Source organism: Periophthalmus magnuspinnatus, chromosome 24, assembly GCF_009829125.3.
Source record: "Periophthalmus magnuspinnatus isolate fPerMag1 chromosome 24, fPerMag1.2.pri, whole genome shotgun sequence".
In the NCBI taxonomy this organism is placed as follows: Eukaryota; Metazoa; Chordata; class Actinopteri; order Gobiiformes; family Gobiidae; genus Periophthalmus; species Periophthalmus magnuspinnatus.
The window spans coordinates 435,997-463,144 of record NC_047149.1 but is presented as its reverse complement, the minus strand read 5'-3'; the positions used below and the strand labels follow the sequence as shown (position 1 = coordinate 463,144).

General features: G+C 40.9%; 1 protein-coding gene across 1 annotated transcript; it reads left to right on the top strand.

The window, feature by feature from the left end:
* Positions 1 to 1,081: 1,081 nt before the first annotated feature.
* Positions 1,082 to 23,165, top strand: ttbk2b (tau tubulin kinase 2b). The gene is made up of 16 exons (XM_033991136.2): positions 1,082 to 1,253; positions 2,454 to 2,603; positions 3,274 to 3,421; positions 6,556 to 6,629; positions 6,706 to 6,846; positions 8,493 to 8,597; positions 9,675 to 9,740; positions 11,982 to 12,074; positions 13,500 to 13,625; positions 13,691 to 13,845; positions 16,353 to 16,551; positions 17,171 to 17,385; positions 18,069 to 18,306; positions 19,663 to 19,845; positions 20,568 to 21,259; positions 22,135 to 23,165. Exons 2-16 carry the CDS (start codon positions 2,535 to 2,537, stop codon positions 22,436 to 22,438), a joined length of 2,808 nt encoding a protein of 935 aa, XP_033847027.1. The 5' UTR covers positions 1,082 to 1,253; positions 2,454 to 2,534; the 3' UTR covers positions 22,439 to 23,165.
* Positions 23,166 to 27,148: the final 3,983 nt, after the last annotated feature.

Below are 27,148 nucleotides of genomic sequence, written 5' to 3'. Positions count from 1 at the left end.
TTGTTTTTATTTTACCCAGCAGCTGACTCCTTGAAATTCCTGGTTGACTTTGACGGCAAAAAGACACCACTGCAACTCTGTCCCCAAACCGAGGGATATACTTTGCCAGATCTACATCAGACATGAGGCGAATGACAGAAGAATCAATCTGAAAATAAGCATAACATTAAATAGTTTGATTGTCATCTTAATTTGCAGTAGAAACAATTCTCAATTGGGTATATGTTTTCAATTACTCTTTTGTCTTTTATTTCAGTTAATTACAACACACTCTCACAAAATGGCTGCACTTATAAGAAAATAAGCTACCTTATCATTTTGGAGCTTCAAAATGATCTCTTCCTTCACATTTCGCTTACGTAGGAAAGCAAAAAGGTCCTCTTCTTCACTCGCCATTACAAAAGATGCTGTAACACAGCAACACAAAGTTAAAAACATTGTCTAATAAAAACGCATCCTTAATTTTAATAATCCACACTTAGGCTACTCACAAGTTGTTATTGGAGTGGGTTAGTTCATAAATTATCCTGGAGCGCCCTCTTGTGACTAAGCGTTATTACTGTTGCAATAAACAATAGCTCTCACATTATCACGTAGCTCTGTCTTTTACTGTAGCCAACACTGATAAACACATAGACATCTCAACAGACTGCACCAGTTGTCATGGTTTACCGATGGTTTGCCTGTTGTTTATTTCTTGTTAAAGTGTTGGGGAGATGTTCTTCAGAACTCTCCGTGGATCGGTGCTCTCCGAGGTGCTCCTTCTGATCCTGCACCTGCTGCACGCAAACTGCGCATGTCTTAATTAAGTCGTTCTCTCAAGAAAATATCTCGTTCCCTCACGATAATTAAGTCGTTCCCTCAAGAAAATATCTCGTTCCCTCACGATAATTATCTCGTTCCCACAAGATAATATATTTTTTATTTTTTATTTAGTAAATATTACTCTTCTCCTTTCCGTCATCTGCGGGGCTCCGTAGTGTCCACTGTCCCCTGCAGATCTACACTGTTGAGGATGCAGAACAGCGCGGACCAACCAGGAGCCAGGATCACCGTGACGTCACAGCGGCAGAAACCGCACGGACGGAGCCCCCATCCATTAGCAATTAGCTTTAGCCACACGTAGCCATGCCCCTCTAGCACTGCCGTATCCCACAGATCAACATGGAATAAAGCACCGAAACACATTCGGACCATGGAGGCTGCTCGTTTCATCCACTGCTACCGTAAACGGAATAGTTTGACCCGGAGAGGTAAGCACGGAACTACATTATCCGCCTGTAAACACTCTAGCGGGTTAGCTGGATGACCGTAGCCCCCGCAGTCGCAGCATCTTCCGCCGCAGCGCTACTACTGGTGGGTTAGTTAGCCAGATTAGCCCTCTCAAAGGTGATTAGGATCCTCGAACCCTCGTGATCTCTCGTTTCACCGGGGGACTGGGAAGCACTGGCAACGGGCGAAAACCGAAACAACCCCGCCTGGTGATGCTCTAAGGACGGGGAGTGTTTGGCGTCCCGATCGCAGCCTTGGAGACGAAGTGTACGTAGCCAACATTAAGATACTGAATACAGGGCTCTCATGATGTCTGCAGTAGTGATAGGTAAATGAGGTTGAAAGGACAAGTAGATTCAGAAAAGCATGCTGGGATGACTGGATGGCGTCTTGAGTAAGTGCAATAATCTGGACTTCTCGTTAGTCTATTACATAATTGCACCTATATCGTAGCTGTAATTAAGTGTCTGTCATTCCAATATGCAAAACCTTTTTGCAGCATTGTAGCCTTGTATTAGGCCTATGTCTGTTTTTCTAGCAATATAAACTTGCTTAGTTTTTGCTGTATAGCCTAAATGTCTTTAATGCCTTTAATGTCTTTTACATTATTTTTGTTCATCATTGACCTACCTTGTATTGTGTGTCAATGTAATGTTAATCGTTTTTGACCATGATAAGATGGCTGGATATAAGATCATTCGATTTGATATACTATAAGTTATGTTGAAGCCAAAGTATAGACTAAAATAAAAGCATGAGTTTTCATTTGGAATGTTTCTATTGCACTACAATCTTATTTAGCTTGGAAGAGGGCCTTCTCCTGCTTGACTTCATGGAAAAGTTGTTCTTTTGGCTATAATATTCCATAGCATGGCATTAAAATGATCTCTCTTCTTGGAGAATGTTCCAAAGTATGGTTTTGACTATTCGTGGAATCATAATATGCCACCTCCAGAAAGCTACACAGTGTTGCTTTAATGTTATAGATTTGGTAGGCACAGTATTTTGTTGCTTTGTCAGCATTTGCGTTGCTGATATACATTACAGTTTAATTCATACACTTGAGATTGTTTGCATCTCACCAAAGCCCTGTATACACTGATGTATTTGCCCCTGTCTCTAGTGTCTGTGCCCTTGTGTAACTGTATAAGTGCACTTCTAATGCTCTATGTCCTCTGCAGCCCTTTGTGCTTGCTGCTGATGCCAGCTGCGGCCTGTAGCTCCACACTGTCCTCGCTCCCCTCACTCTCCTCACTGTCAGGATGAGTGGAGCTGGAGAGCACACAGACATCCTGTCAGTGTCAGATGTGGTCCGGGACCGATGGAAAGTGGTGAGTACACGCGACACACACACAGTATTTCAAAGTGTTTGAAAATATGATTTGATCTCAAAACTTTTTCCTCATTAGATGGCAGAATTTCCATTATAATCTTTGCACAAATGTTATTCATCCTCAAAGAAGAAATACTCCCTTATTATCCCAAAACACGTGCTTATTCTATCCTTTTTAGACTTCAATAACCATGTTCTGAAATGCATGGGGCAGGTTTAAAAGCTGCACTGTGAAAGAGCTGTACCCGATTTTACTGTCTTAAAAAGTTTAGTGAGTGGTCCAAAGTTATTCCTCACTTACATAATGAATTCTGAACATCCTAATAATTCACAGCACTTTTCACATTTTTTTGTCGTCATATTAGAGCTAACAAAAATGAGCATGGTAATAGCTCACTTCTTGACACTCAGACAATAAAATGGTTTATAATTACATGCAGACCGCACACACCAGACTTATTTTTATCTCAAGAGCTAGTTATACAATATATCTGTACTGGGACAAGGACCTTTAATGTGATCGCTTGCTTTTCCATCAACATTCTGCTCTACATTATAATGCTTTAAAAAAAAAAAAAAAAAAAAAAAATCAAACTAGAGAATGAGAATGTGCACTGCTGTTTTAAATCCTTTGACAGTGCAGTGAGTTTTGTGCATTGTGCTCCCAGATAAGGAAGATCGGTGGCGGGGGGTTTGGGGAGATCTACGAGGTGCTGGACCAGCTGAGCCAGGCCACCGTGGCCCTGAAGGTGGAGTCAGCCCAACAGCCCAAACAGGTGCTCAAGATGGAGGTGGCCGTTCTCAAGAAACTCCAGGGTGAGTCTAGTCTGAGAGCCATCTGAGGACAAAGGAAATCAAGCCCACTATTGTTCAGTGTGATTAGCCACAACTGTGAGGGGCTTGGTCCGAGAGACTCTTAAGTTTGGGTTTATTTAGACTGCTTCTGGTGTGGCAGATATTTTCAATGTAGGGCTGGGTCATGTTGCTTTAAAAATTGTCTTTTTTTCCTCCCCTCCACTAAAGATGTTCTACAAACTACAGAAAATTGTCAAAGCAAATTAATGGTGTACCGTATTTTCCGGACTATAAGTCGCACTTTTTTCATAGTTTGGCAGGGGGGTGCTACTTATATGTGAAATTATTAAAGTATATCATTTCACATCTTCGTTATTGTCACACTGACACCTGCGTGAGGGCACTCTAGGCTTGTGTACATAACTGCCACCGCGTCATCTACTTCTGGAGTAGGCGGAGTTGTTTAGAAGCGAGGATGAAGAATTTATTGGATTTATTGATTTAGAGTGAGATTGAGAGTAAACTTGTTAGCTTGTTTATTATGCTTTAGTTATCTGATTAACTGTTAATATCTTATGTTAACATACCAGACACGTATTCAGTTCGTTTTCTATTTTTCATGTAGCTGAATAAATGTGTGTTATGTAATGGTTGATTATACATGTTACAGTTCACTTGTTTGACCAATAGTTGGCACTGGTGTGTTTGTAATACCTAGGAAATTTACTTGACTCATTTTCTTTTATACATTTCATATTTAATTTCCCCCATATTTATTTCCCCTTCATTTATAAGACCATAAAGGTAATAGTTTTTCATTTCCGGTTCAACCTTTTATCCTAATGCATCTCACGCGACAGCACTATTTAAGAAACAATTGAAAAGTAAAATATAAAGTTTTGGGTTCACCAGTTTGCTAGCAGGCCAAAGTGGTGTGTATATTTTCCATGCATTCATATGCAGTTTTGTGAGTAGATGTAATATGAGCCAGAGCTTATGTTATATTTGATGTTTTTGCTAGTTCTACGGTGTGAACTGTGATGAAGAAGAAAGACCACAGTAAATGTCAGTGAAAAGAACTCTTGTGTCTCTCATGTTTGTGGACAAGCCGCATATGTTACGTTAGCATAACGTATCTCAGGGGTGTCAAACACATTTTCACCAAGGGCCACATCAGCAAAATGGCTGCCCTCAAAGGGCCAGATATAAAATAAATCTAACTACTTCTTCTGTATTTATTACTTCTTCAAGTTACAGATATTGTATATGCATTTGCCTAGATGTAAAAATATGGCTGTGTAACTACGTATCTCCTGCTATTCAGCCTGTTCTCTATTTTATTATTATTTTTATTATAACTTGCAAAAATGAGGCTTATAGTCCAGTGCGACGTATTGAATGTACAACTGAAGTTGCTCAGCAGTCCAGGGTCTCCATTGTCGTATTTTGCGCTTCATAATGCGCCGCACATTTTTAATGGGAGAAAGGTCTGGACTGCAGGCAGACCAGTCTAGAACCCGCAGTCTTTTACTATGAAGCCACGCTGTTGTAAAACGTGCAGAATGTGGCTTGGCATTGTCTTGCTGAAATAAGCAGGGACATCCCTGAAAAAGACATTGCTTGGACGTTGTTGCTCCAAATCTCATATGTACCTTTCAGCATTAATGGTGCCTTCACAGATTTTTCCCTCACAGACGTTTCCCTTGCCATGGGCACTAACACATCCCCATACTATCACAGATGCTGGCTTCTGAACTTTGTGCTGATAACAATCTGGATGGTCCTTTTCCTCTTAGGCTCGCAGGCCACGATGTCCATAATTTCCAAAAACAATTTGAAATATGGACTCGTCAGATCACAGCACACTTTTCCACTTTGCATCAGTGCATCTCAGGTGAGGTCGGGCCCAGAAAAGCCGGCGGTGTTTCTAGGTGTTGTTGATATTTGGCTTTCACTTTGCATGGTACAGTTTTAACTTGAACTTGGAGATGGAGCGACAAACTGTGTTAACTGACAATGGTCTTCTGAAGTGTTCCTGAGCCCATGTGGTAATATCCTTTACACATTCATGTCTGTTTTTAATACAGTATCGTCTGAGGGATTGAAGGTCACGGGCATTCAATGTTGGTTTTTGGCCTTGCCACTTACGTGCAGAGATTTCTCCAGATTCTCTGAATATTTTGATGATATTATGGACCGTAGATGATGAAATCCCTAAATTCCTTGCAATTGTATGTTGAGAAACATTGTTCTTAGACTGTTGGGCTATTTGCTCACACAGTTGTTCACAAAGTGGTGAACCTCACCCCGTCCTTGCTTGTGAATGACTGGGTATAAAAGGGCTCAATCATGACACTCACCTGTTTCTAATTAACCTGTTCACCTGTGGAACGTTCCAAACAGGTGGATTTTAAGCATTCCTCAACTTTCCCATTCTTTTGTTGCCCCTGTCCAAGCTTTATTTGAATGTGCTGCAGGCATCAAATTGAAAATGAGGGAGTTTTTGCATAAAAACAAAAGTTTATCAGTTTGAACATTAAATATCATGTCTTTGTAGTTTATTCAGTTCAATATAGGTTGAAAGGGATTTGCAAATCATTGTATTCTGTATTGCATCCCATATTCCGTATTGCATCCCATGCATCCCAACTTCATTGGAATTGGGATTGTACTTTAAGACTCTAAAAAGTTCCAAAGATCAGAGCATTTCACTTCTAGTTTGATACAAATCATCAGTCATTATTATTAGTGAAATGTGGTGCAATAATTCAGATAAATGCTTTTAATGCACAGAAGGCTGGAGATAAACTACACAGGAAATAAATGTATGTTTACTGTAACAACAGCTTCACTCTGGTCCTCGCTGTGTGGATTCATGTAAACAGACACACGTGAGGAACTACTGTTGCCTTTTTACTTTTAAAACACTTTAAACTGGGTTAATAGCACTGTTTTGTGGACTGGGCATCTTAATTAGTGGAGGACAAATTCTAATGTATAATATGGATGAGAATGCTGCAGATTAACTTACAAATATTCGAGAGGTGAGTAAAGTCATCTTTAAATTATTTTTGCCATTTCCTGAGTTTGTATTCTGCACCTCTGTGTCTGTCTGTCTGCCACTGACACTCTGTTTTATTGTCTTGTTTTTTTAGGTAAGGACCATGTGTGCCGCTTTGTGGGCTGTGGACGAAATGACCGCTTTAACTATGTGGTGATGGAGCTGCAGGTAGGCCTTGTGTGGAGGTGTGTGAGCTCTTCTCCTGACCGTCTGCTGAACACTTGTGTGTTTGTCTCATGTGAAGGGGAGGAACCTGGCAGACCTGCGCAGGACCATGGCCCGCGGCACCTTCTCAGTCTCCACCACCCTGCGCCTGGGCAAGCAGATCCTGGAGGCCATAGAGAGCATCCACTCTGTGGGCTTCCTGCATCGCGACATTAAGCCGGTATGGTTACATGCAATAGTACAAGATTATCATTGGCTGCAGTTACATGCACTCTCAAGATCTGATTATTATCAGATTTTTGGAGTTATAAGATTATTAAAAAGACATGTAAATGGCTAAATCTGACTTTTGTCTGACCAAGGTCCCTCTGATTACTCACATCTGATTGTGCAGTTTGCATGTCCCTTAAGTAATTTTAAAGATGTTTTTAAAGGTTAGATATTAATTGTTAATATGGTGAGCTTGAAACTGCACTGGTGCATGTAGACCTGCACATCCGATAAAAGTTGCGACTTCGTGCTGGGTCCAAAGAAAAAATAGTAGAAATGGATCCACACAGCAATTTAATAGCACCACAATAATAAAACAATTGTTTGATTGATTGTTTATTGATTCATCTCAGTAAAGGAAGAGTTGATGCCTTCTAGCAGGGTAAAGATTAATCAAATTTGAATCAAAATCATAATTTAAATGGAAGCAATTGACAAATCACAAAGGCTGCCGTTTTTGAAGGACCACAATTTCCTCCACAAACAAAATCTCCTGTCTTATTCTGCATAAAAACACTAACCCTGTAGTTTAGATCTGTACAAACATGTTGTGGAATGTGATTCTTGTATTGGTTTGTCAGTTCAGATTTTAGTCTTTTTGTCAAATTTTCTGAACAAGTTTAAAATGTGAACTTTCAACAGAATCATATTATTCAAACATAAATCGCAAATCTAAAAAATGTTTTTTTTTCTTATATTAGTCAATCTTAATTTTTCAGTTTAATTCAGTTTAACTTTTTTCTATTAACAAACAAAATAAAAGTTTTTTCAGTTTTGACTTGATAAAGATAAACAAGACAGGCTTTTAATTGGTACAGTTTAACACAAAAACACAACACAAAAAATACCCCAAATTCTTTCTCCAAAGTCTGAACTTTGCACCTACCCTATTTTCTACCTACCCTATTATTATACATATATAAGTTGCACTGGACTATAAGTCACATTTTTTGAGGAAATTAATTTTACAAAATCCGAGACCAAGAACAGACATTTAATCTTTAATGGCAAGTTAAAATAATAACGGTAAAATAGAGAACTACAGGCTGAATAGCACTAATACATATATTTTTATTCAGCTACATGAAGCATTGACAGAACTTAATATGTGTCTGGTATGTTATCGTAAAATATTAACAGTTAATCAGGTAACTAAAGCATAAAAAACAAACAAACAAGTATAATCTTGATCTTACTCCAAATCACTAAATTGAATTCTTCATCCTTGGTGTCGCTTTTGAACAACTTCACCTGCTTCAGAGGTAAACGAAGCACCGCTCCGGAAATAGATGAAGCGCTGCTTCCGTGTGGCTGTCATACTGGTACGCAAGATGTGAAATGATATATTTTAATCATTTCACATATAAGTTTCATCTGAGTATAAGTCGCATCCCTGGACAAACTATGAAAAAAGTACAACTTATAGTCTGGAAAATACGGCACTCTGCTTTTAATGAGGATTGGCTATAGACATCTCCATTAAAAAACAAACAAAAAACTCAAGCTCCATTCACAATAAAACATGACTGAACCAGCCCAATGTGTCATATAGTATTTTAAATGTGTCTTTCCCATTATTATTTATTTGTGTTGCAGTCTAATTTTGCCATGGGGAGGCTGGCTACTACGTGCCGCTGCTGCTACATGCTGGATTTCGGTTTGGCTCGACAGTTCACCAACTCCAGCCAGGAAGTGCGGCCGGTAAGAGCACAGCACCTGCATTAGTCTGCAGACTTTGACAGAGAGGGGCCTCAGGGCGGGCCAAGTGCTTACTCTCTGTTGGCACCGCTCACTTATAGACAGGGATATAAATATGGTCCAACTACAAAGTCATGATAACAACCAACAGTGCCTGGCTGGTAACTGTGTAGCTTTGAAATGATTTGTTTTGTTTTATTTAAATGTCTGTGTAATCCCTCAGTCGTCCAGGTCTGATCCATAGTAAAAGCCAAACGGAGGAGTTCACTACCCTGAAACTGTAAACAACTGTTTACAGTTACAGTATAGTTTGCTCCTCCCTTCAGATAGATATAAGGCAGTGTCCAGCAGTTATCTGACCAGAACTGAAGAAGTGGCTTGGATAAACAGCAAAACGTCTTCACTCCTACAACTCTTCATCCAGTTGACAAATTTAACTTTGGCTTTTACTTTTTGTTAAAATACATTTTTTGTTGCATTTCAGTATTTTAAATTTTATTTTATTTAACCTTTATTTAACCAGGAAAGTCCCATTGAGATTAAAAACCTCTTTTTCAAGGGAGTCCTGGCCAAGCAGCAGCAGCAATTTAAAAATACAGTTACATAATTACAAAGAATACAAAGAAGAGAAAGGATAACAGTAAAAGACAAACAGATTATGAAAAACAAGTTGTGGAGTCAGCCTCGAGACCTCTCAGTTTAGATTTAAAAGCGTTCAAGGAAAACAACTCTGTCAAGTTCCAGTCTTTCTGCAACATATTCCATGCATAAGGTGCAGAGTGGACAAAAGCCTTTTTGCCCAGTTCAGTGCGAGCAAATGGAACAGAGGGCAACACATTAAATTAACATATTGATGGCACAATGAACTAGTCCTACAGACACAAGCACAATATGTCTTCAAAGGCTTCATGGCCATGCTGTTACCTGTTCCTTTAATAGGCCGCAAATGGTCCCTGCCTTTGTTTTGCTCTGCTCTCTTCATTATTTATGCCTCTGACCATAGAGTTTAAAAGGCTTTATCAAAACTGTGTGGTGCCCTGGGAGAGTACAGCGTTTATGTGTGTGCTCTCTCTGTTGCAGCCTCGTCCGGTGGCAGGCTTCAGAGGAACAGTGCGCTACGCCTCCATCAATGCTCACAAAAACAAAGTAAGTGTCAAGAGTCAAAGTGGCGCTACTCCTTTCCCTACACCCATCTAGAGCTGTGTTAAACGGGTCTCATGCACAATTGTTTTTAAAGCTTTATTTATTTATTTGATTGGGACAATGCATGTTAAAGAACATGTATTCAACATGAATGTATACACACCGGATTATAGTCAAAGGCTAATTTCCATCTGTTGTCCCAAGAGCTGGCATCACAAAAGGGTCAAAATAAAAATTGCACAATAACATACCCCCATCAAAAACATGCCTGACAAGTTCTTAGATGTCATCCCTGCATGTTTTAGTGATCTCTCTCGGGGGTCTATTCAAACCCTCCTTACAGTCCAATGCTCTGCCCACAAACCTACATCACCCATGCTCTCACACGACAATGTTCCATAAATATACAAAAACATGATACAAAACTATACTCAACAACTTGACAAACCTGATGTTATTGTAAGGTACTGTGTGCGTCTGGCATGCACTGATTACTGATCCGTCTTCAACTGAGTTGTCCTCAGTCAGAAGGAACAGGCAAACTCCACTTGTATAGTTCAGGGATGTTTATTCAGGAGGAGACATGGAGGAACTGATTGTTACACAGAAGTTTGTGGTAGTGTATCCCTGTATAGATGTGTGGGTGTGTGTATATGTGTGTGTGTGGTTATCTGAAAGAAAGACAAAGTATATATGCATTAGCAACACCAGAAACACCACTAAACTTTACAATGAATGAACAGGGAAAATGGCATGTTATACACAAAGAACCACAGGGGGGCGCTCTAACATAATAAATTCTATGTAAACCTTAAGTGTTCGTATAAATGTAATAATGAACAAATGGGCAAAACTGTACAAAATAGGTAAATACACTATTTACAGGCGGATGCAGGGAAGAATATTAACTATTGCAATAGGATGGACACAATTGAAGCGTTATGTGGTAATTTCACATGGAGCACATCAAACGATAAAAATACACATTTGTAAAATAAACTGGCTAAATACAACATTCATGCCCAATTACAAACAATACTTACATCGTATGAACGTACACAGGACTCATACACAAGATTATGCAGGATGACCTGCGAACACGATGCTCCACTCCTGACACTGTAATACTCTACACTGAACTCGCGGGCCAAGGGCTTTCTAGAACTACAATATCAACGGGTGCACCATGTGTAATGCAGTCCAGCAGACTTTAACAGTTATGTACAGTAGTTTCATTATGCACACTGATTGTGTTGTCCTGTCGCTCTGAAGAGGCAGTGACTTAATGTGGGAGGAAAGGGAGGAGAGACTCAGATCATCCAAAATGAAAGTGAAACTTATTGACATGTAATGTCAGGTAATGTCATGTGATGGAATATCCATGTAATGGACTAGTTACATTATACATAGATTTCAAAGCTTTGTATGACCGATGAAAATTTACACTATTAACGAGTCAATACAAAATAATATACATTTTAAATGGAGAACATGACACCTAAAACAGGACGCTGAAACCTATGAATAGGTTCTATGGAATGTTATTACATCATGTAAGGTGCAAACATAGCCCGTTAGCGCAGATCTGCTTGTGCATATGACAGGTTTGAGCACTTTTCCACTAAAATATAGTTACCATAATTATATTTAATTCTGATTAGATGAATGCAAATAGACGACAACACATCTATTATGCTTAGCTGTCAGAAAATGCCTTTCTTGGGCCTAAATTATCTCTGCATTCTGGATGGACTTTTTGGTGTTAATGCAATACGTAGAGGGATTCTGTTTTATGACGCAGCGCTACTTCCTGTTTTTTTCTGAACTTTTTTTTCCCACAAACTGCCACTTAACTGTTCACTGTAGATATGCTCGTGCTGTGTGTATGACCCATCGTTCACTGTAGATTTGCTCGTGGAAACTGTGTGTACAACCCATCATTCACTGTAGATGTGCTCGTGCTGTGTGTGTATGACCCATTGTTCACTGTAGATGTGCTCGTGTAAACTGTGTGTGTACGACCCATCGTTCACTGTAGATGTGCTTGTGCTTAATGTGTGTGTACGACCCATCGTTCACTGCAGATGTGCTCGAACTAACTGTATGTACGACCCATCGTTCACTGTAGTTGTGCTCGTGCCAACTGTGTACGACCCTCATTCACTTTAGATGTACTCGTGCTGTGTGTGTACAACCCATCGTTCACTGTAGATGTGCTCGTGCTAACTGTATGTGTACTTGCAGGAAATGGGTCGCCATGACGACCTGTGGTCCCTGTTCTACATGCTGGTGGAGTTCATGGTGGGCCAGCTCCCCTGGAGGAAAATCAAAGACAAGGTGCAAGACAAGTAAAGGACATACTAAACACATGTGTTTATGGATGTTCCATTCGGTCTATGAAATGAAGCACATTTATAACTGTTTTTACCTATTACTCCATTCATTTTCAAATTTTGTGAATAAAACTAAATACCTTCTGTTCAAAATTATTTGTGCAGAGGTGAGTAGAGCAGCCAAAAATTGTACTCTAGTAAGAGTAATATTCCATCCATTTTCTTTCGCTTTATCCGGGGCTAGGTCGCGGAGGCAGTAGTTTCAGCAGGGAGGCCCAGACTTCCCTCTCCACACACACTTCCTCCAGCTCCTCCGGGAGGATTTCGAGGCGTTCCCAGGCCAGCCAAGAAACCTAGTCCCTCCAGCATGTCCTGGGTTTTCCCCGGGGCCTCCTCCCAGTGGGACGCGCCCGGAACACTTCCCTAGGGAGGTGTCCAGAAGGCATCCTGAGCAGATGCCCGAGCCCCTTTTTTTCCGGTTGAGAACCATGGTCTCGGATTTGGAGGTGCTGATTTTCATCCCAGTCGCTTCACACTCGGTTACAAACCACCCCAGTGCCTGTTGCAGGTCCTGGCTCGATGAAGCCATCAGGACAACATCATCTGCAAACAGTAGCGATGAGATCCTAGAAATTCTGTCCTTAAATATAATGAACAGAACCGGTGACAAAGGGCCTGGCGGAGTCCAACATGCACCAGGAACAGGTCTCCGGTCATACAGGGACCGGACAGCCCTTAGCAAAGGGCCCGGACCCCATACTCCCAGAGCACCCTCCAAAGGACACCACGAGGGACACGGTCAAATGCCTTTTCCAGATCCACAAAACACATGTGGACTGGGTGGGCAAACTCCCATGAGCCCTCGAGCACCCGATGGAGAGTATAGAGCTGGTCCAGTGTTCCACGAAAATAATATTACTCAAGTAGAAGTTCAAAGCAGTGGCGCAGCAAATTGCTCAAGTAAGACTAAAAAAAAGTATTTGGGAAAAGTAAGAGGAATTTAAAAAGTAACTGTTGGGATGTAACCTCTAATTTAAAGTGAATGTAACTGGAATGACAAAATATTAAATATTGGTGTTTTCAAAGACTTGACACAATAATGTTCATATTATCAGCATAAAGCTTTTGTCACTGAGACTTGCTCACAGTGGGAAGAGTAACCAAAACTCATTTTGGCAGTACTCTTGCGTAAATATCATTAAACTAGGAGTAAAAGTATGCTGCTAGCAACTCCTCAGAAGTACCACTGCTGGCTATGTGCACTTGTTCTGGCACTGAAATGAGCAAAAGTGACACATATATCAAATATATTAAATTTGATCTTTCTCTCTGCGTTCTCTAATTTAATTTTCACACTAGAGGAATAATGGTTTTAGGTAATTGTGATTTCACGAATGAACAGCTTTCATAGTTTTTTTTTCCCCCACAGGAACAAGTGGGGAACCTGAAGGAGACCTACGACCACAGACTCATGCTCAAACACCTGCCCTCAGAGTTCAGCATGTTCCTGGACCACATCTCCACTCTGGACTACTTCACCAAACCCGACTACCAGGTGTGGACCAGGTGTGGACCCCCCCTATCTTGTCTCTGTCTTGACCCTGTCCTCTGCTGTCATAGCTCCTCACCTCCGTGTTTGACAAAGCCATGAAGAGCCACAGCGTCCTAGAAAATGATCCATATGACTGGGAGAAGTGTGACGCAGAGGACATGCTCAACATCACCGCAGCCGCCACCACCCAGCAGCTCACCAGACTCACCCCTGCGTACTTGGGGTAAGCAACAGGACACTTAGCCAACTCTCATAGAGCACATGATTCAAACATAAACTGTTCATGGCTAATCTGGTAGCCACCATGTCCCAAATAGGGAGTGAGTATGTGCGCGCTTCTGGCTTCATCAACTCTGAAAAACTGTAGCCTCTCTCTCTTTAATTGCTGCTGTCAGGCTTGTCATTTTTCTTCTTAAAATGTTTGTATTAATCCGAGCTACACGATTCTGGTGTTTGATTCGGCTATTTTGTCTGTAAATCAAGATATGAACATTAATAACAGACAAATCAGGCGCCTTCTTTCCCTGAAGTCAATCCCGCTAGGCTAACAGGTTTGATTGAGAGCATGGCTAAGTGCCCGCTCCCTGCTAAACCAGCAGCCAGAGCGGCGCGGAAAGGGGTGTTACCTTCACCAGCCTCACTTTGGATTGGCTCTTTGGTTGCTATGATACTCGCGGTCAGAATTCCTAATATTGAACTCGGCTCCAAATTTGCCCATAACTGCTAGCCTCGATGAGCCTCATTTGACTGGAGGTGGGTGATGTCACACTCACTTAGTCCACTTCTTTACTTAGTCTGTGGATACGACGTAGTGTCATAGATCAGGACATAGAGTCAAAGAGCTAACTGTAGACAAAGATCTAACCTGCTGAATCTGCATTGCACTAAATACATCATATCCTAGCAGTACATCAGATACTAATAGGTACTAAAACTAATATCAAATCTAGATACTCATTTGAGCAGGTATCAATACTGAAAAAAAATCACATTAACAGGACAGTATTTTAGCTTTCCATTGTCATTTTGAGATTTAATAGAACGAATATAAGACCTCATGCTAAGATAAAGAAAGTACTATTATTCTGTATTTGACAACGAAAACTACATTCCGTTACTAAAAAAGAACGTTTCAGTATCAAGAATTTTATCGATTCACTTGTGTGAACCTTTTCTTTGCACCAGTGGCAAATGTGGTTATTTGGTTACTTTTTGGCTATGTGATAAGATTTCAGCCGTAAAAGGCTGAATAAATAACTTCAATGACTCATTACAGATGCAAACTAAAGTACTAAAGTGTTTTATTCTGCTGTTTATTTATTGCAGCTCATGTTTTATTACCAATTTTGTAGATTTCAAATAGTTTTTGTGACATGAATCTGCTTTCGGGTTTTTGCGTCAGTGGCATAAATTAATTTCAGTGTTTTTGTTTAGCATCTATATTGGGTACTTGACATAATGCCCATTGTCGGTGTTATCACTTTTGATAACTTTATAAATAATGTTTTTCTTTCTCAAAAATTCAACTCAGCTGTGCACAAATATGTATTCTATAAATTACAGCTTTAGAATGATATGGAGGAGCAGTGGCGTTACTCTGAGCTCCACCGGAGGAAACATTTCAGCCACTTATAATCGTGATCTTGTCCTTTTTGGTCTTTAACCAAAGCTCATGACCATAGGTGAGGGTAGGAACATAAATTGACCGGTACATTGAGGGCTTTGCCTTTCGACTCGAGTCCTTTACCACACCAGACCAATATAGCGACTGCATCACTGCAGACACTGCTCCGATCCACCTGTCAGTCTCACGCTCCCTCACTCGTGAATAAGACTCCGAGATACTTGAACTCCTCCACTGTCAAGTTTCATTTCTTTATGTTTTAACAAAAAACACAGAATTGTCCTGCTGTGTGACTGTGTCACATTCTCTTAAAAAAAATTCTAGAACGAGTCTCTTAAGGTAGGTAAGCATTTATACATAATATATTTATATTATTTAATAAAAACACACCTTTATCTTTACTTTACATCTTAGATTTAAAGTAAAGTCAGCTGATATGTATGCACCAGGAAGAGCTCAGGGGTTGGGGGTTTAAGATACTTAACCCACATTTCTCTCATCTACAGCAGTGCATGTGCACATCACTGCATATCAATGCGCACAAATTAATAATGTTTGTTAAATATTTCAGAAAAAATCTCGCACCCATCATACTGTTTTTATCCTCCAAACGCCCACAGATAGACGATAAGATAGATAAGACCCTTCAAAATAGTGCTTTTTACGGAGGGAAAGGTACATGTTTTGTATGATGGGGCCACAGTAGGTCAGAGGGGTGGACTGTTTATCCACTGAACCAAAGGTTGACAGTTTGAATCCCGCTCTCAAAATAAAAACATCGGTGGTAGAGCGGTCAGATCCACTTGAGCGAGATGCTTAACCCTTAAGCGGTGAGTGGTTGTTTAATGTAAGGCTTGAAGATGGAAAAATGCTTTATTAAAATGGGACCTTTTACCATTTGTACCTTGGTCTTTACATTAATCTTTTTTATTTTTTATTTTTTGCAGTCTCAGTAAGAAGTAAGACAAAAGTCTAAAAGTCCCAGAGCAGCAGGCTAATGCCAGCAGCCTGTCCCTGTCTTCCCTTGTCCCTCCCGTGAATCTGTGTAGCTTTGCTAGTGTATCTTAGCATAGCATGACTTGGACCTCTCTGTGTCCTGCCTTCAGAATGGCCAATGCTTCGGTGCTGCCGGGAGAGCTGCAGCGAGAGAATACAGAGGACGTGCTGCAGGGAGAGAGGCTGAGCGATGCAGATAACTGCCCCCCTATCCCCACACCCACCACAGCGCCCCCCGCTGGAGACACATGGGACCACACTGAATGCAACCGCAACCACAAACAAACAACACAGCCTGTCATCAGGAAGGTGGGTCATGTTAAGTGGGCATTTATTCTTAAAGGGGGATTTCAGGCTTCTTGTACTAATGTAACTTGAACTATGGTATTTAACGGTGTTGTCTATAGTTAAAGGGGGGTCTGGGGCTCAACAGTGACTGCCCACTAACTGCTTCTGGAGTTAATTTCAAGTCAAAAATTGTTTATTAAAAGTTTGAAAGCTCAGGGCTAATCAGTTACATGGTAAGTAATGACGACAAGACCTATCATTTTATTTAAAATCTGTTTCTGAAACTTATATATAAACTGTTAAAGTTATTAAAAGATTTAAAAGTGTGTTTTGGACATTAAACAACTGCATCATGGACAATAATTAGCACATAGCTGGTTAGCCTCCCCGATGCGTTTTGAAATCTTAATATTCGAAAATCTAAATTATCATTCTGGTTTACAGTCACTGTTGAGCTCCTCCTCGCTCTCTCTCTGTCTCTTTCTCCCTCTCTCTATCTTTCGCTGCTGCTAGAAAAATACTCTCTCTGAAAAGTACAATGTTTTCAAAAGGTTACTCAAGTAAATGTATGAGTACTACCCACCTCTGCCAATATGCCCTTTGAAAAACGTGCCCGCTTTTTTGTGCCTGTGTGTTGCAGGTGGTGAGTGAGGATGAGCACAGTCAGAACCTGGGGAACCAGTCTCCAAACACGGGCTCCATGCAGAGCTCCCCGCGCAGGGTCCGCTCTGAGACTATGTTCCTGGAGCGTGCGGCTCCCCTGCTGCGCCGTATCAGGCACAGTCAGAGCCTGGCCTTTGAGAAGAGACTGGCCCCGGAGCCCAAGCCCACCATAGAACGCTTTCTTGAGGCATAGTAAGTATCACTCCTGTTTCAACCATCACAGCAACAATACTATGACTGCGTATGACTGCATACGACTGCATACACTAGGAGGCAGGATGTAAAGTTCTGTTTGTTTGTTCATGTTTAAGACAGTGTTTCTTGAAATATTTATTGAAAATTGAAGGGTACCTTTTGAAAATAAGAAACAAAACTGATACCTGTAGAACAATGTTAAAACAACAACTGTGGTGCGCTAGCTCTTTCAGGTTTGTACCCAGAGTCCTCTGCAGTTCTAATTTGTGTGACAAAGTATGACAGTTTAAATTACTAATTTTACTTAAACAGAGTTTAGATAAATATATTTAAGATTTTATTGCCAGCATGGTAAGGCTAACAACAGATGAAAAATAGCCTTTTGGCTAATTCTGGTGCATTTGCAGCAATGCTATTAATGTACACTGTCCCTGTCAAATAAACCAATAAATAAATAAAACAACTAGCATGCTCACTTCTTGATTAATTGAAAATAAAATGCATACTGCACACAGCAGACTTACTTTGACCTCAAGAGCTGCTTATACAATATATCTGTACTAGGGCATATACATGGGGGAAAAATCAGATACAAGGCTTATAAAGACAAAAAAAAACAAAAAACGCTTTATTGACTTTTTGATTACATTTGTAATTCTTAAAACTTGTTTTCTTGCCAGCCTGGGTAAGCAAAGGCCCGTCCTGTTCCACATGGGAGATAAGTCCATCCCCATAAGGGCAGCTCAACCTGGGGTAGAGGAGCATTCTGCCACTGCAGATCCAGAGGAGGGTGCGGCTAGCAGCGGCTTTGTGGCCCTCAACCTCAGCCCTGTACCACAAGAGGGAGACAGTCAGGAGTGGGTCATGTTAGAGCTTGAGCAGGGCTCTACAGCCAAACCCTCAGGAGAGGGGGCGAAGGTACACCACTACACCACTGTGTTTTACTATGCTGCTGTTTGTACTATTAGCCTTATGGGGTGCCCATGTGCCATTCCCAGTTAGACCTCAGTGCATCAGATGTATCTCTTTAAACAGACTAGCGAGTTAAGTGAACATACCAGAAATATGAAGCCAAAGAGGAGTCTGTGTTTACACAATCATTTTCAAAATGACAATTACAACCCAGCTCTTGTGGGTAAGTAACAAAAAAAGAAAACCAAGATGGAAAAATGGTAAAATAAGTAGTAATTTAATTTATAGGAATGTAAGGGTGAACTAAACAAAAGGCAACTAAACATATAAAAACAAAGGTTCCTTGCAAGGAATTAAACCAAAAAAACAAAGGGTAAAGTAAACACGGCTTTTACAGTAACTAAAATCTTAGACACAGACAAACACAGTCAGTACTGACAAATCGAAGTCTCTCAAAACAAAGCCACTACCCCTGTAGTGACTGAACTGATGAGATACACAAACAAAGGCATACTGGCCACTCCAGGCCAGCAGCCCCGAGCAGGTGTCCTCCATCTCCTTAAATGGGGAGGGAGGCAGCTGGAGGTGGGCGAGGCTTGAAGACGGTCCCGGCCGAGGGATCCGGAGGCCATGTTTAAAGGGGAAAAAGAAGGCTTGGGGACACGGGATGAACAATATATAAATACAAACAAACAAAAAGGAATTTAAGGCCCAAGGCCATAACTGTTCAGTAATTAAAAATACAACTATCAGAGAACTATCAGAGAAAATGAAATACAACTTTACTTCAGTTTGTGGTTTTGTCAACCTTGTGCTGCAAGCTGGATTATCATGATGTTTGATTTTTCAAATAACTAAGAGTCCATCCTATGTGATCCATTGGAGTCTGCACAACTTTCGATGCAAAGCAGAAAGCATGTAAAACATTGTATTCATAATTACTAACAAGGTAACAAGCTTTTTAAAAACATGATGCTACATATTAATTTAGCCAAAACATATTTTGTTATCGAAGCAGGTCCTGCTGAGATTGGCTAAAGCTTCACTGACAGTCCCCTCTCTTACTGAACAGTATTGATGGGAGCCCGCCACACCGATATCACAGAGCTAACCCTATTAGCACTGTTATGAGTCTGGCTTTTGGCAGGTTAGGACCTTGAGATAAATTTTAAAAAGTCAACATCGGCAAATATAATTTGTAACCTAAAACCTGAAGACAAGCATATACTTTTAGAATTGGCTGAAAAAAACACTGAACCATTGTTCCTGATGATTTTACATATTACTTTGTAGGTATCTTATATCAATACCATGTTTTATAACCCGTTTCCTGGCAATACACTCTATGCTTTTACTGTGTAGGAGGATAAACTAGCAGGTGGCACTGCTGCAGAGACAGGGGCTCCAGAGGGACAGGCCATTGTCCCCTCCAGTCCTGTCCTGTCCCCTGTGTCTGTCCCTGGCACATGGCTCCTGGGACACCGCAGGCTGCCTGGCATGTTGGGACACATGCCCTCAGTCATCATGGGCCGCAGCCAGGAGCAGGTACAGCCCCCTCTCAAACTCACAAGTAGATCACACCTTTGATGTCTCTAAATGTAAACAGGCGGTGATTAAAATATCATGAAGGATGTTTTGAAGAAAGCCATGTTATAAAACCTCCTCAAAAATGTCTCTGGAGTTGTGTTTTGTTTTATTCACACATGTTTGAAAAACCCTTTACTATTAGTATGTCTACATCTCCAAAAGCTCAAAATGCTCTGTTCCACCTTGTGATGTCATGAAGTGGTAGTTTTCAAGTTAACAGATAGCTTTTTACCTTTAGTTCAGTAGAGACTGAAAATTCCAGGGCTGAAATGATCCAAATGATTCTAGTGAAGGTGTATGGATTTTAAAAACACAGTGGAGCGCTTCCTGTATTACCATATGACATTACAACGTAGAACAGTATTTTCTATATGAGAGAAGAACTCGGCCTAAATATGCAGGATTTGTGTGTTAAACATGTGTGAATGAAACAAAACATGACTTCAGGTATCTTTGTGAGGTTGTTTGTGAGGAAACAACATCATAACATAGATCAGAAAATGGATTGCTTAAAGGGCCTATATTGTGCTATGTGGTAAGCTTCCAAATAAGAGTTAATGTTAGGGACAACAACTTACCATTTTTACCTGGCTAAAATGCATGCTTAAGCTAAAGTTTGAGTGTCCCTGTGTCTCTGCCTGATCCCTGGTTTGTCTTGGGTGTGTCTTGTTCCTTTTCAGTCGTCCAGTGGTGTGTCCCAGTCTCCAGTACAGGACCGGAGCGACACCATACCCCTGGAGGCTCCTCTGGCTAAATCAGAAGAGGAAGAACCAGCTAAAGAGCAACCAAAGAGGCAGGAGCTGACCCCGACCAAGACCTTCACTAAGACACCCACGGCCCACCTGACCACAGAGCGAGACCCCGAGCGCGACCCTGAGAGTGACTCGGGCCTGCCTGACCGCTCGTCTGAGCCCCACCAGCAGCCCCTCCCCGAGACCACAGGGGGCGCACTGGAGAGCACGGTCACTGTGTCGTCCTCCCCTCCCCCTGCTCTGCTCAGAAGAAGAGACTCTCCCACCTCTCCTAGACTGAGCCGTATCCCAGTGCGAGACCCCAGCACCCCTCTGGACTCCCCGAGTAAGGAGCTAGCCCACGAGAGGCACAAGCGCTGGAGCAGCCCCCTGCACGGCTCCCCCACACACTCCCCCTCCCCCTCTCTGTCCTGTGACAACCTGCCCTCCGCCCTGCCCCGGGACCGACTGTCCTCTGAGAGGGAGGAGCCTCTGTCCCTGAGCTCCAGCTCAGGCAGCAGGAGTAAGATCCCCCGGCCTGTCAGTGCCTCCTTTGTGTCGGAGCAGCTCAACACCAAGTTCATGCCCAGACCCCCCCCAGGCCGGCCCCCAGTGAGGGCAGGGGCGGACAGTGACTTCAGGTACAGGCTCATGAAGGGGCAGAGGGGCAAGTACTGGGCTGTAGGCCTTTACTCGTTTTGTATTAGTTCACTAATCTTATTTAGATAGAATTTATGTGGGACAACAGCAGAAAGGAGAAGTGAGTGAGTTTGCTGAAGTGTGTGTGTGTGTGTGTGTGTGTGGGGGGGGGGGGGGTATGTATGTATGTATGTATGTACATACGTACACACATACGTACACACACACACATACATACATACTACAAATGTATAAATGTATACAAATTGTGTTAAAAGCCAAAGCAAGGAAATGTGTCTTAAGAGCAGATTTGGGGGCAACAACAGTAAAGTCCTGTCACCTCAGGATCTCAGTCGAGATATGGGCATATGTAATGCAGACCTTTTATGTGAAATCGACTTCAGAGCTTTTAACCATGTTATATTTGTTTCCATTCTCATTCACCCTCTCTGAGTTGTATTTGGAGTGATTTGTGCCTGTTTGAGCAATCCTTAATCACTTACTTTTAAGGCACCATATTGCCAGTCAATCCCCGTTTAAATCCTCAGTCGCCCACTGCTATATAGTTACTTCATTCTCGAATTTGACTTTAATTAGTCACATGCGTAAGATTCCGTATTGTCACATAGTCATTTTGGTACAAATGAAAAAAATCTAAAACAACTTAATAAACGAAACAATTTAAAACATGCAAATTATAATGTAATGATCCACGTATGTCAGAGATTATAACTATAGAGCAGACACCAGCACAATAGGTCTTTTTTTTTTTTTTTTTTTTTTTTTTTTTTTTTACTAAACTTAGTCATTCTGGATCAATTGCCCCTCTTGTCTCTGTACTCAAGCTGCTCTAACCCTGCACAATTGTGTTTTCTAGAAGGCGTCGTCTCCGGATCCGAGCGTCTAGCACCAGTGATGCCGATTTCCTGTCCAGTCTGACCGCTCTAGTACAGGACAAGGCAGGGCTGCTCCTGAGCTCACCCTCCCGACCGCGGAGCTCCTCCTCCCGCCTGCAGCGCTCCCTCAGCTCCTCTCCTCCACCCCCCCCCACCGCACGCACCTACCCAGGCTCTCCACCTCCACATGCCAAGGACAGAGGCTCCACGCTGGGGACACAGTGGGGCCCCAGCTCCCCTGGCAGAAGCCCGGGCCTGGAGGTGAAGGCCAAAGCAGGCCGGTGATGGCTAAAGCAGGCCGGTGATAAGGTGGATGGCATGTGTGCAGAGCAGTATTAGCAAGGGAATGTACTGTATCTAATGTAAAATGTACCATAAACTCTATTTATTTATTTGGTGTTGGCTGTGTCTCTAAGCCCTCCCCTCTAGCTGCATTCATGTGCTGTTGGAAACCTCAACATTGTTCCTCACTTACCTTACCTATTCCTCACTTGGCATCCTAATTATTCATCATGATGACTTTTAAAGTGCTTTTCACGACTTTTAAAGGCCAGGGTAGGGTTTTGCTGTGACGGTAAAGCTAACAATAGCCTGCTAACGAAGCACTTCCTGAATTCGGACTATAAAAAACTATAATTAGATGCAGACAGCATGTAGCAGACTCATTTTGACTTCAAGAGCTGCTTATACAATATATCTGCACAAGTGCTTCATTTGTAAATGAGACGCTGCCAGAACAAAAATCTGCTTTTGGGCCAGTGTCCATACAAGGTCATGGTCAAAACCAGAATGCACAGAATAGGGATTATAAGCACTCAGAAAGGTCAAAATACAATGCAACTGACCATCTTACTCAATTCTAAACAATATCATTTCAGTTATTACATTTCATTTGTCAGAGCACATTTTATACATGTGTCACACCGGGATGTTCATTCTTTCTGACAGCAGCAATTGCCACTGTGACCACCGCGTCCAGATGCCCTCCCAGGTGCTTCCTCCTCTTCCCTGGCCTGTGCCCTCTATTGACTCTACCTTTAAGTGGACCTCAGGAGCTCTGTATTGATCTTTAAGTGGACCTCAAGAGCCACTGGTTGATCTTTAAGTGGACCTCAGGAGCTCTGGGTTGATAAGTGGCCATCAGGTGCCATTGGGTCATCTTTATTGGACCTCAGGAGCTCTGGGTTGTCCAAGGCTTCATTATGAAGGGCCATGTGTTAGAGCAATTGTTGAATTTGAATCATAATTATTCCTCCTAGGACTAGGGACAGAAGAGAATCCCACTAAAACATTTAGTTTACACAGTTTAGTAACAAACATGAAATACTGATGTTGCCTTCAGTGTTTTGTCCCACTGATTTCTGCCAACTTCAAAACGGTATCTACACAAATCCCCCTTCACATAAGTACTATTCTTAGCAGTTAACTAATCCCAAAAATAACTTGTTTTATGACGTCTGTGATAAAAAAATTTCTGTGACTATCTACTATTTTGGTCATCATTTCTCAGCATTTATTTTTCCCCACCCACTTCTATTGGTCAAACTTTGTAAGGCTTTGAGTGAGTGACAGGTGTGTTTAACCAAATGCAGTGTAGTGTGAACTTTCAGAAGATTATTTACCTCTTAAAAGCAAGAGTGTACTTGTATCATAAAATTGAAACAGATTTTAATTTGCCATTTTGATCATGGACAACTGCATGTTAAGCACATCACTCCAATGCTGCGCTAGTAGTGATAGTGATAATCAACTTTAAATGTTTTGTCTTGCACTTAAATACACTGTACCTGATTTTTACTGTCTTAAAATCGTAAAAAACAGCTACTTCATTTTGAAGAGTTTCCAGAGGTCCAAAGTTATTCCTCACTCAGTATCTTAATTATTCACCACGATAAGTTTATAAGCTCTTTTCACAACTTTCACAGGCCAGAGTGGAATTTTGCCAATGACAGAAAAGCGAACAAGAACTAAAATGATAATGAGCACTTTCTTTTAAATGCAGACAGTAGAGATATATTGTATAAGCAGCTCTTGAGATTAAAATAAGTCTGCTGTATACTACGACAAGACCATTTTTGCTCAGATACATAGGAAAATTGGATACAGGCCCTTTAAAGTTATTCTCACCACATGTAATAAGGCCAGCTGACATGTTCATGTTTTAAAATGTTACTTTTTCAAACCTATACTCCATTTTATTGTATTTAAAACTGTAAAATGTAGTGATAAAAAGTATAAACACAAATGTTATTATATTGCACTTATCTTTTCTATAGCAGCTTGTCCAAACCATATTCACAGCTTCACATGAATGCAGCTTTTGAAATGGAACATTAGATATTGGGGAGAAAAAAATATATAATGATGGCAATGTGACCTCTCATTTCACTACAACTCTCCACTTTGACCTAAAGCAAAGCAAAAACAAGGAAAACTGTCAACCTACTACCAGAGCAAAGGCTTTCTCCTGCACTAGAACCATGTGTTCACTATGACATCACTGTAACAAGCCGTAATAACACTACAATAGGAAACGCTAATGTCTGTGCTGCTGACCCTCCGGGAACATGCCCCATTCACACATGCAGCCTGGCCTGGGATTTACCTGCATTTTGCCAGAACATTGTCATTTGTGAACAAAGCCAGAATTGATTTCCCTGGGAATTGACAGTTCAAAAATGCAGGAAAATTACCTGAAATAGGCTGGGAAATAAGTAAAGCCAGAAAATTGCCAGGATCACAGCTTTGTTTCCTTGGTTACCAGCTCAATTTCCTGGTTGTCATTGCCAAATTTAGAATCTTACCCGGTTTGGCATAGTTTTTCATACTGAGCATCCCCAGCCCTGAAGTTTTGGAATATAAACCGTTTTACTGATAATTACTAGCTTAAAGTATTTAAACTTAAAAAAAATGTAAGTTTAAATTTAAGTAGAACTGATTTAACCTCGATACCCGAGCTCTTGAATGGCACATGCTGTCTTAATTTCTCTTTGTTATTTGGGCTGATTGGTATGGAAGCCCGTTTCCGCCATGGAAAAAAAAAAAAAAAAAAGTCCCACAGGAAGTCGAAATTTTGAGTTTTAAACTCGTAATTAGGAGTTTTAAACTCATTACTAGGTTTAAACTTGTAATTAGGAGTTTTAATCTCCTAATTACGAGTTTTAAACTCATAATTAGGAGTTTTAAAGTCTTAATTAAGCTTGTAGCCAGTGTGCACATTGCAAGTGAGTGTACAGAGTGGAAGAGGCAAGAGGAGGACAGTTGTGTTTATCCCCTACTGAATAAATTAAGCTCCAGTAAAGTTTTTGGTGTCTTGAACAAGTCAGTGGGCTGTGAGCGCTGTTCTGACCACTGTTTTGTGCTGTGAGCACTATTCTGACCACTCGTCTTCCGTGTTCTGAGCGGAGTGCTAGTTTGGTCACAACCCCTGCTGGTATATTGAGGAAATTATTAAAATGCCAAATGAATTTAATCAAAATTGATAAAGTTCACATTTTAGAAATGTTACATTCCCACAATTACAACTTTTAAACTCATAATTAGGAGTTTTAAAACTCCTAATTATAAGTTTAAAACTCCTAATTACGAGTTTTAATTTTATAATTAGGAGATTAAAACTCATAATTAGGACTTTAAAACTCATAATAAGGAGTTTAAAATTCTAAATTTTGACTTCTTGCGCAGCTTGCGCACCCATGGTGGAAATGGGTGTCCATAGATTGAGTGTAAAAACAAAGAATTATCTTTTTATATTATGCAGTTTCTGAGAAAAGTGACGTCCATGTATGAGGACATTCTTTCTACTTTTTAATCATTTTGATTTGCAAAAACTATTAAGTGCCTGAACACAGCAACCTGAGTGTAAAAACAAAATGAGAAACAACAGTTGTGCCTCTTGGAACAATGTGGCTGCCAACAGGTTCAGAAAGACATCTGCCTTTATAAAAAATACAAAATATTCTGAACATTCTAAAATTTTTCCATCGTGGCTGGCGTCCAAATTTTCATTGTGGACACCAGGTCCTAGGAGGATGAGTATGACTTAATGAAAATGGCTAACTGACCTGGATTCTGGTCAGATATGTTTTTCTGTGTGTTCCCTTAGTCGTCCAGGTCTAATCCATAGTAAAAGCCAAAGTTAAATCTGTCAAGTGGACAAAACATTGTATGAGTAAAGAAGTATTGCTGTTTATCCAAGTCTGCTGTTTAGTTCTTCTGAGAACTAAAGAAGTGGCTATAGATTTGTTTCTATTTCTAATAATAAACTCTGTGAAATGGTCAAACGTTGACATGAATCCATTTAAGCTGAGCCATAATTATTATTATTAAAGTAACAGAACACATAATAAACACGCTTAAAAGCGTTAAACCAGTTGCATTAAAAAGGTGCCAGACCTGGTGCAGACAGGGCAGTGACAAAGATTGTGATTAAGATCCACGGTTCATTCAGTAGAAATACTACAGCAGCACTTTGCCATGTGACACACAGAGAGCCAAATGCCACATTATGTGTGAACAGGGTGACCTGACAGTGTTCTGGGACCAGTGCATAAAGTGTTTTGGCATTTTGTGTCCGGCCATTTCCTGCAAACTGTGTGAATGGGGCTTTAAATACCACTCTACAGTTATTAACCATGTTTAATGAAGTTCATGTCTTAATTCAAAACATTTCAAAGGTGCACTGTGTGACTCTGATGTAGACATTATTGCTTTGTTTGGAACCTTCCACAGTATGGCATTAAACTTATCTATCTCCTATCTCCATAGACACAAGCAGGTGATGCAATTATTCAGGTCAACTCTGTGGCATATTTTGAAGGTATTCTTTTAGCAATAAATCATGCTGTAACTGGATAAATGAAAGATGGATATGTTTAATGGCATTCTGTGGAACACTCCAAACACTGCAATGCAATAGCATCTCCATCGAAACAATCAGGGCAACTTTAAAAGCCACAACCAAACTAGGACTGATCCTGGAAAACAAGGACTTGA

Excerpts from the sequence above, each read along its gene's own strand:
- ttbk2b (XM_033991136.2), top strand. The coding sequence starts at position 2,535 with ATGAGTGGAGCTGGAGAGCACACAGACATCCTGTCAGTGTCAGATGTG. Across the intron at positions 2,604-3,273 it reads TCCGGGACCGATGGAAAGTG|ATAAGGAAGATCGGTGGCGG; the intron begins GTGAGTACACGC and ends TTGTGCTCCCAG. Across the intron at positions 6,630-6,705 it reads ATGTGGTGATGGAGCTGCAG|GGGAGGAACCTGGCAGACCT; the intron begins GTAGGCCTTGTG and ends TCTCATGTGAAG.